This window comes from Oppia nitens, unplaced genomic scaffold (genome assembly GCF_028296485.1).
Source record: "Oppia nitens isolate AA-2021 unplaced genomic scaffold, nextdenovo-longstitch-racon4-pilon3 scaffold1_pilon_pilon_pilon, whole genome shotgun sequence".
Classification (NCBI taxonomy): domain Eukaryota; kingdom Metazoa; phylum Arthropoda; class Arachnida; order Sarcoptiformes; family Oppiidae; genus Oppia; species Oppia nitens.
The window spans coordinates 54,337-70,000 of NW_026533199.1; the positions used below are offsets into that span (position 1 = coordinate 54,337).

General features: G+C 26.2%; 2 protein-coding genes across 2 annotated transcripts; one reads left to right on the top strand and one right to left on the bottom strand.

The window, feature by feature from the left end:
* Positions 1 to 2,111: 2,111 nt before the first annotated feature.
* On the bottom strand, positions 2,112 to 4,009 carry LOC128952504 (tRNA-dihydrouridine(20) synthase [NAD(P)+]-like). The gene is made up of 2 exons (XM_054297911.1): positions 2,255 to 4,009; positions 2,112 to 2,124 (listed from the first exon to the last, which is right to left on the bottom strand). Exons 1-2 carry the CDS (start codon positions 3,994 to 3,996, stop codon positions 2,112 to 2,114), a joined length of 1,755 nt encoding a protein of 584 aa, XP_054153886.1. The 5' UTR covers positions 3,997 to 4,009.
* A 759-nt stretch (positions 4,010 to 4,768) lies between these two features.
* On the top strand, positions 4,769 to 6,977 carry LOC128952656 (equilibrative nucleoside transporter 1-like). The gene is made up of 7 exons (XM_054298084.1): positions 4,769 to 4,941; positions 5,025 to 5,106; positions 5,196 to 5,392; positions 5,481 to 5,575; positions 5,642 to 5,925; positions 6,004 to 6,108; positions 6,214 to 6,977. The coding sequence occupies exons 1-7, from the start codon at positions 4,781 to 4,783 to the stop codon at positions 6,724 to 6,726; spliced, it is 1,437 nt and encodes a 478-aa protein (XP_054154059.1). The 5' UTR covers positions 4,769 to 4,780; the 3' UTR covers positions 6,727 to 6,977.
* Positions 6,978 to 15,664: the final 8,687 nt, after the last annotated feature.

The following is a 15,664-nucleotide window of genomic DNA, read 5'->3' on the forward strand; positions in this document are numbered from 1 at the left end:
CAAAACAACAGTAGACGCAACACCAAAAATACATAGTTATTGTAGATTAAACCTAATATATATATATATATATATATATATATATATATATATAATATGTGCTTAGTGTGTACCAGACGTTGGCCAACACTGGTATATATTGGCGCGACTTAATGTCTGGACGTATTGTATTTTATTAAAAAAAAAATGAATAAAAAAAACTACACAGCGAAAAAAATGATAAAAAAATAAAAAGTAATATTATAATTGAATTTTATTTCATTATTTAATTTTTTTTTCGCTGTGTAGTTATTTTATTTTTATTGGTTGAAATAAAACAATAGGTCTAGACAGTAAGTCGCGCCAATATATATACCAATTGTTGGCCAACGTCTGGTGTGTACCATAACTATACCGTATATAAAGACTCCGCCCCGCCCCCCATAAACATTAGACTTTTTTTTTATACTAAGCGCATATATACAATATACTACAGTAGTTATATTGAAATTATTGGCTGTCATTGTTGTTTTAGTTTAGCAAAAACTGAGACAGTTTTTTTATTCATAAACAAAAAACAATATATCCGTTTCCGGCACTCATTGTTCTACAGCCCACTGGACAGACAGCCCATACATTTCTAAATAGTCCGGATCTCCTTCATTATATATATATATATACTAACAATTATGGACTATACTAGACCTACCCGAAAATCAAACGGCGCCGATGGTCAGCCAAAAGTAATAGCGGAGGACAACTATTATAAAGGTATGTGCGTTGAACTAATAGAGCACTCAAAACGTCAACACAAATGTATCGAAACACTTGAGACAATCAATAAAGAACTTATAAAATCTATGGAAGAGATGGGACAGTTAGGCCGAGCGGCGGTCAATAAGGCTACCGAAAAAATGATTGATACGAAAAACAACACCACATTTCAATACGATAGACTGTTACTCGCTTCTGGGGTACAGGAGATTGCGCAACAAAACGACTCTACAGGTATGAATGAACACGTATTGGATAAGATCGTGACACGAAAAGTCAAGTTTAATACGAAAAAAACAAACACGAAACTTCGTGCGAAAAGGGATACACGAAAATTAAATATGACATCTAATGAAGATTTAGACCCTAACACGTACATCGTGTGTAACGGTAAGTTGGAAATTATGGACACGAATATGAAAACATCGGTACACGATTGCTCATTTATTGAACTGAAAAGTAAGGGTAACATTCAACAACACTGGAAAAGGCGACACCCGGGACATAACATTCGTAAGTCAAATAGTGTTACAGAGATCGTGAACGCTCCCCGTACGCTGATTAAGGAAATCACTGAAAAATGGTTGAAATGGAAAACCGTTCTTAGAAAGTCAGATATTATTAAAGTAAAACAACAAAAGATATTGAAAAATTTTGAAGATAAATTGAAAAACAACCATCCACCACCAATAGGACTTTTGAAAAACAAATACACTGCAGATGATTCGGAACCAGAACACCAATACGAAGTTGAACACGAAATCCGCGACATTGAATACGAATCTCAAAACGAAGATAACGGCACAGACAGCGAGAAAAACAGTGAAGATAACAGCGACGAGTATCAAGACACAGATGAACCGCCGTTAAAGAAGAAAGTTTACTTGGATGGTGTCGGACTGGTCAATAAAATTGGATCCAATCGTCTAAGATCAACGTATCACTAATCGTTATCACCAATATTTGTAACCTTTTATATGTTACACGCAATACAATTCGTTTCACGATACGTTTGCTGATACATGTTTAAGCTAAACACGAAACGATTAGTAATTATGATATGATTTTATTCTTAATACGATTTTTATGTAATACGATATGATTTTATTCTTAATACGATTTTTATGTAATACGATATGATTTTATTCTTAACACGATTTTTATGTAATACGATATGATTTTATTCTTAACACGATTTTTATGTAATACGATATGATTTTATTATTAATACGATTTATTTCAGTAATACTAAACTATTATTGAAATAAATGATTTTATATATCCTAATCTGATCTAAACATACTATTAATTTCTTAAATAATAAATTAAACTTACGTTTAATCTTTTGAGAGATTCTTTTATTCATACGTACTATTAATTTAAAAAAAAACATTTTATAATATTTTTTATTATTATAAATATATTTCTATATATAAAAATATAACACATAATTATCACCAAAAAAAAAATCATTAAATTTCAAGAAGTTTTTATATAAAACAATTGGCCATCAATTTCAACAGTAATCCGATTATTGAAATCATTGGACAAAACTAGACATTCATTGATAATCTTTTGGTAGTCGTCGTCGTCGTTGTCGTCGGTGTTGTCATCGATGAGATTCAGTGCAATAATGGCCACCAATGCGGACATCTGTTCCGCGTATCGCTTGTTCTTTTCGAGATAACGGCTGGCATAGTGTTTACCGTCGCCGCCGTCGCCGACAGTGACCACTGTATGAAAATGTTTGTCCAATTGTTTCGTTCGATAGACGGGCGGATCCATTGATCGACTGGTCGTATAAGACATTAGACGGGATTTTGGCAGTGAATTCTGATCGACAAACAATTGTCTCATAAATATTACATCCATTTTGTGGATAATAATCGTCTGATCCATGTCTTCATCAGTACTGATGATAACATTATCGGCAGATGTTTTCAGTTTTTTATTTACCGATACTTTCGTCGACAACTTGTTGTCTTCATTGTTGAACAACAACTTGGATGACATCGACTCACGTTTAAGACGACTGTGTCGTTGATGATCGTCATAATACTCGATCAGATGCCAGAGTCGACATATAGTCGGTAACGACTGGGCGGCCAACAGTTGCCGACCTCTGTCCGAGTCTTGGAGCGGACCCAACATCTGTTGGATGACATACTTGATGTTCAGTACGTGATTGTCGTAGTCGACACATAGCCGCAGATATTGACGGATAACTTCTTCGATGTCCAATAGGTCGCCGCCGTCGCCATCGGCTTTTGGTCGACGAAATATTGAACAATTCTTTTGGGCCGATCGGGCAATCATTACCGATGCGGCCGTGGTTTGCCTACGAAACCGGTCGATATCTTCATAGCAGGTAATATCCGCCGAACCACCGCTGGCTATAACCGGTATCCGTATGGACTGAGCAATGGCCTGGATATAGCTATCGCGGTTCCGGTCTTTCGGACGTTCCTGTTGTGTACGGCCGTGAACTGCCAGTGCCCGTACACCGCACGACTCAATCAATTTGGCCAATCGTATGGTATCATCAAGCGATGGCAATACACGCATCTTACAGGTCACGGGTAGATTGGCCGGCAAATTGCTGACCAATGTTGTCAATATATCGCCGACTTTGTCCGGTTGGCCTAACAGTGCCGAACCCATACCGCCTTTTATCGAAAATTCTTTAGGACATCCCATATTGACATCGATGGCGGCTACATCTCTGGCCACTAGTTTAGCGGCTCTCAAAGCCCGTCGGGCATCGCTAGTACCCAACTGTAGGACCAGTCGGTGGCGTTCTTTCGGCGGACAAGTCCTGAATACTATACAACCGCTATCATCAATGTAGTCGACAGTACCGATCATTGTGTTTACCGATCGCCGACATCTTAACAGTTTATAATCAATCAGTTCTTCAGTATAGACTATGTCGGCACCAAATCTTAAGGCTAGTAATCTCATCGGTAATGTTCCCGTCCGGACCATTGGTGCCAGTATTGTCTTCAGCCGAAAGTCTAGCGGCTGCTGCTGTTGTTGGTGTTGGTGGTCATGACTATCATCATCATTATCGACGCCGTTGTTTTGGTCACCGTTGGTGGTGGTAGTGGTGATGGCGGTGGGGGTGTCCATCATCGGCGATGTTGGCCTTGAATTATTCGGGACAATTAAAAGTGTCGGTAAAAAAACACGTGTGAAGACAGTGGTGATGAAGAAGATGAAGAAGAAGTGGTTGTTTTCATTCATTCATAAAAAACACACGTTTTTTGCTATTTATTTACATTTATATTTTGTTTTCCTTTTCAACAGAAGACTTGTAATTCTGTCTGTTGTCACCACAAATGACGTCTTCCTYTCTCTCTCTCTTCGTTTGTCTTCGTCTTTGAATGTTTTCTATGTATTGGTAAACATATTTGTTGTTTGTGTTTGGGATCAGATTGTATGGGAGAGAGAAAGTTAAGTGAAGTGATTGGATATCATGTGACAGATAGTCCCAGACATACCATCCACTAGTCTATAGACTAGTCGTCATCGATGGTAACCTATATTTTAATTTTGTAGATCAAGTAAAGTGATTACTACTACTACTACTCACATAATAAAGGTGTGAATGAACTGAACTGACTCTCCTCTGACAGTCTGTCTGTCTGTCTGTCTGTCTGTTGTTTACTAAACATCACATCTGAAGACGTAATCAGGAGTGACGGATGAAAAGTGAAAGCCTATCCAATAAATCATTGGTTGTCTGATCTGATAATTGTCTGAATCATTGCCAACGACAACAACAACAAGTGATAGTCTGTTGTCATATGACTATAAACTTTGAAGGCTTTCCTCTCACTCTCTCTCTCTTCTCTTCAATGAAGACATTCAAAAACTGACGATTTTTTTCTCTCTGAATATTAGTCTATCACTCCCTTCAGATCAGATCACATCCCATAGGCTCTTCATATATGACTTGTAGGCGCCGCCGCCAAACATTACCACCACTACTAGCCATCACTATTCAACAGCACATCCCGTTTACACAATGGCCGCTGTCTTGGCCGCCGCCGACAAAGAATCAGATGAATACACACGACTGGTTCGTCCCGCAGCTAATGATGACAACTATGTCGTCGACGACGACGCCGACGATGACGACAATGAAGATATGGTAACCGATTCGTCATCTATGGAACCGTTTGATAGGTTTGTATATATATCTTGAATACGATGGCCATAATGATAGCCACCTAATGATCCGGTTATTGATTGACTTTTTTTTATAACAGACTATCCATAGTGAAGATCAGCTTCGGTTTGATTGGTTTGTCTCAATTGATTCCCTGGAACTTCTTGATCACTGCCAGCGATGTAATTAAAAAAAAAAATTTTCTGACCATTTCATAAAATCTTATTAATTTGATCCCAAAATCACTACTACTACTACTAATTACTTGTAGTACTGGAGTTACAAGTTTCGCGATACCAACGCCACCAATGGTAGTCACTATTATCAGACAGCTATCACCGATGATGGTCAACCATCACCAGCACATCAATTGACACCATTGCAAAAGTACTTCGAGAGCTATCTGGCTATAGCCACGAATGTACCGTTTCTGGTTGTTTTGGCTATCAATGCATTTTACGGGCATAAGTATGTTATTATTTTTTTGGGGGGTGGGAAGGGAGGGGAGGGTGGGTTGAGTGTACAGTTGTTTGTAAGTATTTTTTTTTATCTACAGAATTAGCGATGCCATCAAAAATATGGGCTCTTTTGTGACAATTATCCTAATATTTATCTTAACGACAATTTTCGTCAAAATCGATACCGACTATTGTAAGTAATACCAACCAATCGGTTTGCGGACAATTTTTATTTATTTATTTTTTTGGTGACCACTAGATCAGCAAACATTCTTCGGCATAACCATCGCGACGATTGTCTTGTTGAGTACTGCGGCCGCATTCCTCCAGTCCAGTCTATCGGGTATTGCATCGCTGTTTCCCGCTTTGTGTATGCAATCGATGATCAGCGGTCAGGCTATGTCCGGACTGTTTGCCGCCGCGGCTCAGATACTGGCACTGATGGGCGGTTGGGATGCATCGACCACTGCTCTGTACTACTTTATTATGGCCGACCTGACCCTCATTGTCAGTCTAGTCCTATATTTATATTCAAAGAAAACTGTAAGAACTTTACGGAAAAGATAATAATAATATCACATTAATTGATCCCAATTTAACTTTATTTGTTGATAAACTAAGGATTACTATCGCTATCATAAACATCGTGTTAATCAAAGTCGACGCCAATTGACTACATTTGTATCGGCGAGTGACCAAAGTTTTTACCGATCGATAATATATTCGGTAAATATTTTTTTTTTGTTTTTTTTTTGGTAATTACCGGTACTTTTTTCATAGCTAATGATTGTTTTTTATTTTTTTGCCGATTGCCGCCAATCGGTAAAACAGATTTGGCCACATTTGACATCGGCTATGCTAGTCTTTTGGGTAACGCTATCGGTATTTCCGGCCATTACTGTACTGGTTGTACCCGAATCGCCCAATTCATCCCAATGGACGGGAACCTATTTCATACCCGTAACATGTTTTCTATTGTTCAATTTAAGTGATCTGATGGGCCGGTTTGCCGGCCGTTTTTGCCCGATACCGGCCTACCGACGGTGGACATTGTTGTTGGTCAGTGCCGGCCGAATAGTATTGATACCGTTACTCATGCTATGTAATGTTCATCCCCGTGCCGGCCACTTGCCGGTAGTATTTCTGAATGAAATGTATTACATATGGTTTGTTACGGCACTGGGTTTCAGCAACGGCTACGTACTGATGAACGTAATGGTCAGCGGACCGACATTTGTGGCCAACGAATACAAAGAGAGCGCCGGGTTTTTCTTGGTCTCGTTTATCGGTCTCGGGCTGACTCTCGGCTCGTTTACGTCAAACATTTTGCTACGATTGTTGTGAACAGAGAGAGAGAGAGAGAGAGAGAGAGAGAGAGAGAGAGAGAGAGAGAGAGAGAGTACAGAGAGAGAGAGAGAGAAAGTACAGAGAGAGAGAGAGAGAGAGAGTACAGAGAGAGAGAGAGAGTGCAGAGAGAGAGAGAGAGAGAGAGTACAGAGAGAGAGAGAGTCGATTAAAAAACAATACATTTATTTATAAGACATTTAATTAATTAATTTTAGTTTGAATTTATTATTATTATTATTGATAGTATTTCACCGTAATTTATAATTATTTTATATTTTTATTTACATTATAATATAAATTATAAGTTATATATCATTTTATTTTATTTAGAAAAAATTATATTTTTTGTTTGTTTGTTATATATTTACTGTACAAATATCTATCATTTAATAGATAAGCTAATGATGTGTTTTACACACAAACAAAAAATATATGATATTTATGTATTTAATTAATATCTAAATATTTATATATAAGTTATATAATATACTCTTTTAATGATTAAGTTATTTTGTGAGATTTTTTTAAAAAAAAAATTATTATAACTTATTATAATTATTATTATAAAAATAATATTTAGCTATTTATTTTCATATATATATTATCGTTAAAATTAACCATAATTTTTGTAATTTTCTTGTTTTTTTTGTTGTTGTTTCAATTCAAATCAATCATTGTTTTAATGGTTTCAAACTTTTTTTTTTGTTGTTGTTTTTATACTGTAATATTATACGATATATTAAATATATTAAGTGTTTGAGATATTGATCTCATTATATATAAAAAAAAATAAATTGTTATATCAATTATTTTATACATTTTTATTGGACACTAAACAACAACAACAACAAAATTGATTCATTTATTCTGTCATTAAACTAAAAAAATATTAAAAAAATGTTACTAAATGTTTGATAAGATATATTCAATAAATATTATATACAGATATTATTTATAAAAAAAAATAACTAAAACTATGTATTCATTTATATATATAATTATTAAACTTAACTTTCTTAAGATAAAACCAAAAAAATATATTATATATATATAATAAATAACTTGTTATTCATATTATTTATATCATGATATTATAACTTAATTTCCACTATTTTTTTGGATAAAATAATATATAGTTTTTATGATAAGTTTTGTTTTGTAAATTATATTATTATTATTATTGACTGTATTTATATTTTGTTCAATCATTTTTTTTGGACATCAATCGATAGGATATTAGATATTATACATAAATATATATATCTTAATTATAACTCAATTATTTTTATATATATATATATTATAGTTAGCATTTAAATTGTTATATCTATTAATATATATATAACTTAAAGCTAACTAAACAACTAAATTGTTATGTATATCATAATAATAATAATAATAATAATAACTTTTCCAATATTTTATATAAATTATTATATATTGAAAGATTTTATCATACAATTGATACATCTCTCTCTCTCTCTCTCTCTCTCTCTCTCTCTCTCTCTCTCTCTCTCTCTCTCTCTCTCTCTCTCTGTCTTTATTAGGACAACAAAAATCTTGTAATTTTACCGAAAAAAAAATCGTTATTATTTTATAAGATAACAATTCAAGTGTTGTTTTTTCAACAAAAAAAAACTACTGTATGTTTAGCCCCAAAAAAATAAAGTATATATACAGTAGTTTTATATAAATATATATTATATATAACAGATATGATAAACAATTATTAATATTATTATTTGTATAAAAAAAATATTGTTTTTATGTATCCGAGCAAAAAAATACCGTAAAAAAGATTACACTTTTTTTTAATAATAATAATAATAATAATAAATAGATTTTTGATTAGCGAAACGTTTCATTTTTATATATTTTAAGGGATATAAAATTAAACATTATATATATAATACTATATATTTAAATAATAATAATATTATTATTATTATAGCCGATCGGCAACGGGTGCGACCACTCCTCACAAATTCACAAATTATATGATGAGTTTTCACAATCATTATATCCTATCAATAGATTTATATATGTTATATGATTAGGGCTTTCCTATAAAAAAAATCAAATACATTATAGACACTAATGTAAAAATCGTGATTTTTGATACTAACTGCTTGTTATGTTGTTGTTGTACACATACACACACACACACACACACACACACATACACACACATACATACACACACACATACACACACATACATACACACACACACACACACACACACACACACACACACACACACACACACACACACATACACATACATACACACACACTGTGTTTTTAATATCAAATATTATATCATTTTTATATATATCAAATATTACAGTGTTAGTTAAATTTTGTTTATTAAAGGTATTATTATAATTAAATGGCAAACAACACATAGAGATTATTAAGCCTTTAGGCTATTATATACTTTATTTTTATAGCCTATCTCTCTCTCTCTCTCTCTCTCTCTCTCTCTCTCTCTCTCTCTCTCTCTCTCTCTCTCTCTCTCTCTTTATATATAAATATAATAAGTGTATCAAACAAATATTGTCTTCAAATTTCATCAATCAGTTACATCAACAAAAAAAAATAATAAACGTTAAAAACACAAAATGTTTCATCACTAGCCTCTTAATGTTAAACACTTTTTTTATAAATATTTTTTTTGTATTGTCTTTGTTTTATCGGACAATTTATTTAATAGACTTTCACATAATAATAATAATAATCATAATTAGTTGGTTCATTGAAATGCATTATTATTATTATTATTATTTCAGGTATTTTAAGGGCTTATAACATGCTATAACTAACTGTATAATACGTGTATAAATTTATATATATATATATATATAATGTATAATAAAAAGCAATCATAATTTGGCCCATAATTTAGATGCTAAACAACACTAATATATTATATTATATACAGTGTATATATATATATATATATATTTCAGTATTATATAATATATTACTGAAATGATTGAGAATATAATTAGTGGGAATATATGGTGAAAATTATTATTATATTAGGATTTAAAAACAAAATAATTTTTATTGTTATTTATTATTACTAAAAAAAATATGCGTCCAATTAATCAAAATAACTTTCAACTCGAGGTGAAAACGCAATGATTTTTATAATGTAATAAAAAAAATTTGTTTTAATATACAGTATATGAACTAAAATAAAACAAAAAAAAAAGTTTTATTAAAGTGTATATAAAATTTATATTTTATAAGAAAATTTTCATTGAATTTATTTTTTTGAAAGTTTATTATTTAATGAGAGAGAGATGTTATTAAATGAGATATTTTTTGAAAAAAAATATTAAATTTAATGAAAATTATTTCTATTTTTTGTTTTTTTGAATGATTTTGCTTTTTTGTTGATAACTTTTACCCCAAAATTTATAGATAAAATTTTTCCATATAATGATAATTATAGTATATAATATATACTATATATCTTATATATATATATATATATATATATATATATATATAACTTTTTCGCATAGCAAACAAAATAAAAAAAATTTGTGTTAATTTATAGTTTTTGTAATTAGATATGGATAAAAATAATAATTATGTTATATTTTATAAAAATCTAAAATAAATTATTTATTTTAAAAAAAATGATTTTATTAGTTAAATCATTTTTAGTTTTTTTTAATTCAAAATAAAATATCATTTTTGAATTTTGTATATTTTTACTGTATATAAATATAACTTAATTTATATTATATATTAATTATATTTCAATATATATATTATTTCAAATTATAATTATTATTACTTATTATTATTATTATTGAAAAAAAAACATTTTACAAACTAATTAAACTAAACATTTTTTTCACACATTATTTTATGAATAATTTTGTTATTTAGTTAACACTCAATATATTAAATAGTAATTATATTTATATTAATATTAATATGCAATATATACAGTATATAATAATTTTGAATAAAATTGTCATAAAATTTTTTTAGCTAGACTTCAATCATAAACTAAAAAATACTAATTTTAATAATAAATGATACAATTATTTATTTTTTAATTGACAATAAGTGTCGAGATTGAAGACCAAAAAAATAAAATTGTAACATAATTTAATAGTTAATTTATGGTCAACAACAAAAAATAAAAAAAACAACAAAATAATATCATAGATAACAAAAAAAATTATTATTATTATAGTTTTAGGGCTCAAATAATTATTTGCTTAATAAAAACTAAAGATTATTATTATTATTTTTTAATTAATATTAATAATAATAATAACTATTTGTCGCAATTTTTTAATATATATATATATAGTTTGAAAATATAATAAAGTTAATAAACTTAATAGATATCTATATCACACACACACACATATATATATATATATATATTAATAGATACCCAAAAAATTAACAACAAATTTATTGATTAACTAATGGTTATTAGCGTAAAACATATTTTTAATTTTATTTTTGTTGTTATTAACTATATATATAATGTATATTATATGCATTGATGGCAAATAGCTTTATACTATCATATAATAGTTAGCCCATAGCAATAGATATTTTTCAAAATAATAATAATAATAATAACAAAAAATATATAAACTTTTTTCTTTATTTATAATTAACACTTAATTTATTTCACTTGAAGTCCAACAACAACAACAACAACAACAAAATGTATCCAATATTTTAAAGTTAGTTAGTTTTTTACACATGTTTTTTGTTGTTTTTATTTTTTGATTATCGAGAAATTTAATATTATAATAATAATTATAATAAAAAAAAATAAAAGTAATATATTAATAATTAAAAAAATATTTGGCAACCATAAAATTATTATTAATATTTTAATTTACCATCAATGGGTGTTTTTTTAATTAAAAATTATGTTGTTAAATCTAATAAAAAAACAAATAAAATTGTTATTATTTAAACATTATGTATAGTATATTAACTATTATAATAATAATATAATATATATATATATATATATATATATATATATATATATATAAGTAAATATATTTATTATAAATTTTAATAATACAAATAATATAATACTTTATATTTACAAAAAAAATATGTTTTATTAATATTTTTGTATTTTAAATGATATAAAATACTCATTTTAAAAATCAAATTTATTTAATACTAAATTGTTTATAAATATATATATATATATATATATATATATATATATATATATATCTGGCAATATTAATAATAATATTAAGATATCTATAATATATTTTTTGTGTGTAAAAAATAGTGTAAAAATATATAAATATTTTTTTTGGTGATAACAACAACATTAACAACAAAATGCGGTTAAAATCAAACAAATTTTTTATGAAAATAGTTATTTATAAATATTATTTTTGTAGTAAAATTCAATTAATAATATAATCTTCTAAAAGTTTATTTCCAGTAAATATCATAAATAAAATACTATAAATTATAAATATATATATATATATATATCAACTTATAATACATATATCATTAATCAAATATTAAATGTTTTCTTTGTTAAGTATGTTTTGATATATTTGCTGTTATTTTTGGGCCACAATATTATTACTATTATATATATATATTTATATAAACAGTATTTACCGGTAAAGGTATTAATCAATATATAATATATTATATATAATACAATACAAAACACAATACAGTTTTTTTTAAATATATATAAATGTTAATAAAAATTAATAAAATTTTCATTGTATTCATAAATATATATATTTATATATTACAGTCAGTATATTATTATTAATCATATGATATATCAATATATATATAAGTGTTAAAATACACTTATCAACAATTTAATTAATTTAATTAAAATGTTATTAATTATCAAGCAAACAAAAATATTAATACTAATAATACAAACAAACAACAAATAATTAAATATATTATATATTGTTTTTAAATATACAGGTATTTACATTACATGATAATAATAATAACTTAAATTGTTATACAATATAAATAATTTTCTAATAAAAAAATTAATATAATAATTATTTATTTATATAAACAATAAAATACTATATTATTAGCAACCCTTTAATTAAATGTAATTTTTTTTATTGTTGTTGGGATAAACCTTAAAATTTATAATTGCCAATTGATTTTAATTTATTATATTAATGTGCAAAACTAACATTAGTTTATTTTACTAATATTTATATTATTATAGTAATGATAATACAGTACTTAATAATAATAATAGTTTTAAATATAAAATTAGATAATTTTTCATTCAATAAAATTTAATACCTTTATAACAAAAAATAATTATAGCTTTTATAACAAATATTAATAAATTATTATATAATATCTATCATTGAATACTTTTTTATTGACAATTTTAATATACAGTATATATATATATTTTTAGTTATAATTTTTAAACTCAATTAATTATTTATTTTTTTCTGAAAAAAAATTACTGTACTATTAAATGCATGATATAATGATATTTCAAATATGATATATTTTTATACATTAGATATTATTATACTATTATTTATTAAATAAATAATATATATATATATATATATATATATATATATACAATAAATGACATATATTTTATCAAATTAATTGTATAAATAATTTTTTTTTTAAATTAAATAAATGTTGATATCTACTTTATATTTATATTCATAGATATAGACATATATATAACTTTAAAGTATATATATATATATATATATAATATTGTATATAATAAATAATATTTCAAAACATACACTCAAAAAAATATTTCCAAGTCGTGATACTTAGATATATATAATAATTAATCAAAAATGTAAAACTAAAATAAATAAATTGACAAATAAATGTTTAATCTCTCTCTCTCTCTCTCTCTCTCTCTCTCTCTCTCTCTCTCTCTCTATAATATATTATAAACAATTAATTTTGATAAAATATTTTTGTTTTTGATATAATAATAATATATTTATAATACAGTAGGCTTTTGATTTATTTTTGTAATTTATTAGTATAGTATAACTATGATAATAAAGGTGTATCAATATAAGTATATGTAAATATTTATTTAGATTTTTTAAATAATAATTTAAATTTAAATAACTTATAGTCAATATGAATATTATACAATTGTATATTTAAAGTTCATAATTATTATATATATATAATAATTTGTGTGTATATATGTGTATGTATTTGTGTGTATTGAGAGAGAGAGAGAGAGAGAGAGAGTCTATTTATAGTCTCTCTCTCTCTCTCTCTCTCTCTCTCTCTCTCTCTCTTAAACACAAAAAAAAGTTTGCGGCGATATTGAGATTTTAAAATCAGATAACAATTAATGAAAATTATTAATCGCTAAAATATACACACATTATGTGTGATTTCAATGGGCTTTCTCACATATATAAAGTAAATATATATATATATACAGTATATATATATTGAGGGAACCTAACCTAACCTTTTTTTATATTTAGGGGGTATGGGTGCTGACAGCCCAGTACACACACACACACACACACACACACACATAATATTTAGTATTATTATAAAATATTTAATATAATAATTATTGGGTAATTTCATTGAACCCAACCAATAAAATAATGCTAATAATAATACATTGAGAAAATCAAATATTTGATTAACAATTATAAACCAAAATAAAAAAATTTGCCAAAAAAAATATTTTGTAAATTACTGGAAAATTTTTCATTGAAATATTTCTATTAAAAATTATTATACAATTATCTAAATTAATTATAAATTATTAAATAGAAAAATTCCTAGAAATTTTATTTTCCACTAAAAAAAAGTTTTAATATTAAATAATATTTTTTGTTGTTATTTATTTATTTAATAATAATAATAATAATGCTAATAAAACTATTAGTGTGTATTTATTATAATATAAAAAAATTACTACAATTTTTTTTGTTGAAAATTATAAGTTATGTGTAAATGTGTTAAATAAGTTTGCAATTTATATATATATATATATATATATATATATAGTATATTAAGCTATGACTACACATCATTAAAAAATTATTTTCAAAACAAAAAAAAAATTATCAATAATATAGCCTAAAGTCTATTATTAATATACAAATATTTTTCCTATGCTTTAATATCTATAATATAATATTATAAGTTATATATATATATATATTGTTGCTAATTATATATCATTTGATTTTTATTTGATTTAAAAACATAAGGTATTCACTAAATAATATACAATATATATAAAATATAACTTTGATATAAGTTATATATATATATATAAACTATATATAAAACAACAACAAAACAAACAAACATTTGGCGAAACACTATAATTATGGGCAAACAAAATAAAATAATAATAATAAAAATAATATTATATTTTATTGATTAAACAAAATTAATTCAATCATCAGTTTTTATTAGAGATTACTTACTGTGTGTAATAAATATATACATTTTTTTGTTGTTATTTATTTGTTTCATATATATATACATAAAATTTGAATTTATATGCATTAGATAGCAAACCGAAATATTTATACAAAAAAAATAATTTAATTTTAATTTAATTTATAAAATCAAACCAATGTTTTATTTCATTAAATAAGTTATGTTATTATTATTACTATTTTTTTATAAATCAATATTATATTAACATATGAATGCATTTTTCAAATTTAAAAAAATTGTTTCAATGAACTCTAATATATATTAAATAAATACTATATATATATATAATATAAGTATTTTTATAATTTGGATTATCAAAAAAATAGTTAAAAATAATTTTTTTAGGATGCGTGTGTATGTATGTATTTTTATCACAAATAATAATAAAATAAATATTTTAAATTTTTACTAAATATTCATATATTCAATACAATTT

Excerpts from the sequence above, each read along its gene's own strand:
- LOC128952504 (XM_054297911.1), bottom strand. The coding sequence starts at position 3,996 with ATGAATGAAAACAACCACTTCTTCTTCATCTTCTTCATCACCACTGTC.
- LOC128952656 (XM_054298084.1), top strand. The coding sequence starts at position 4,781 with ATGGCCGCTGTCTTGGCCGCCGCCGACAAAGAATCAGATGAATACACA. Across the intron at positions 4,942-5,024 it reads TCTATGGAACCGTTTGATAG|ACTATCCATAGTGAAGATCA; the intron begins GTTTGTATATAT and ends TTTTTATAACAG. Across the intron at positions 5,107-5,195 it reads TCTTGATCACTGCCAGCGAT|TACTGGAGTTACAAGTTTCG; the intron begins GTAATTAAAAAA and ends AATTACTTGTAG.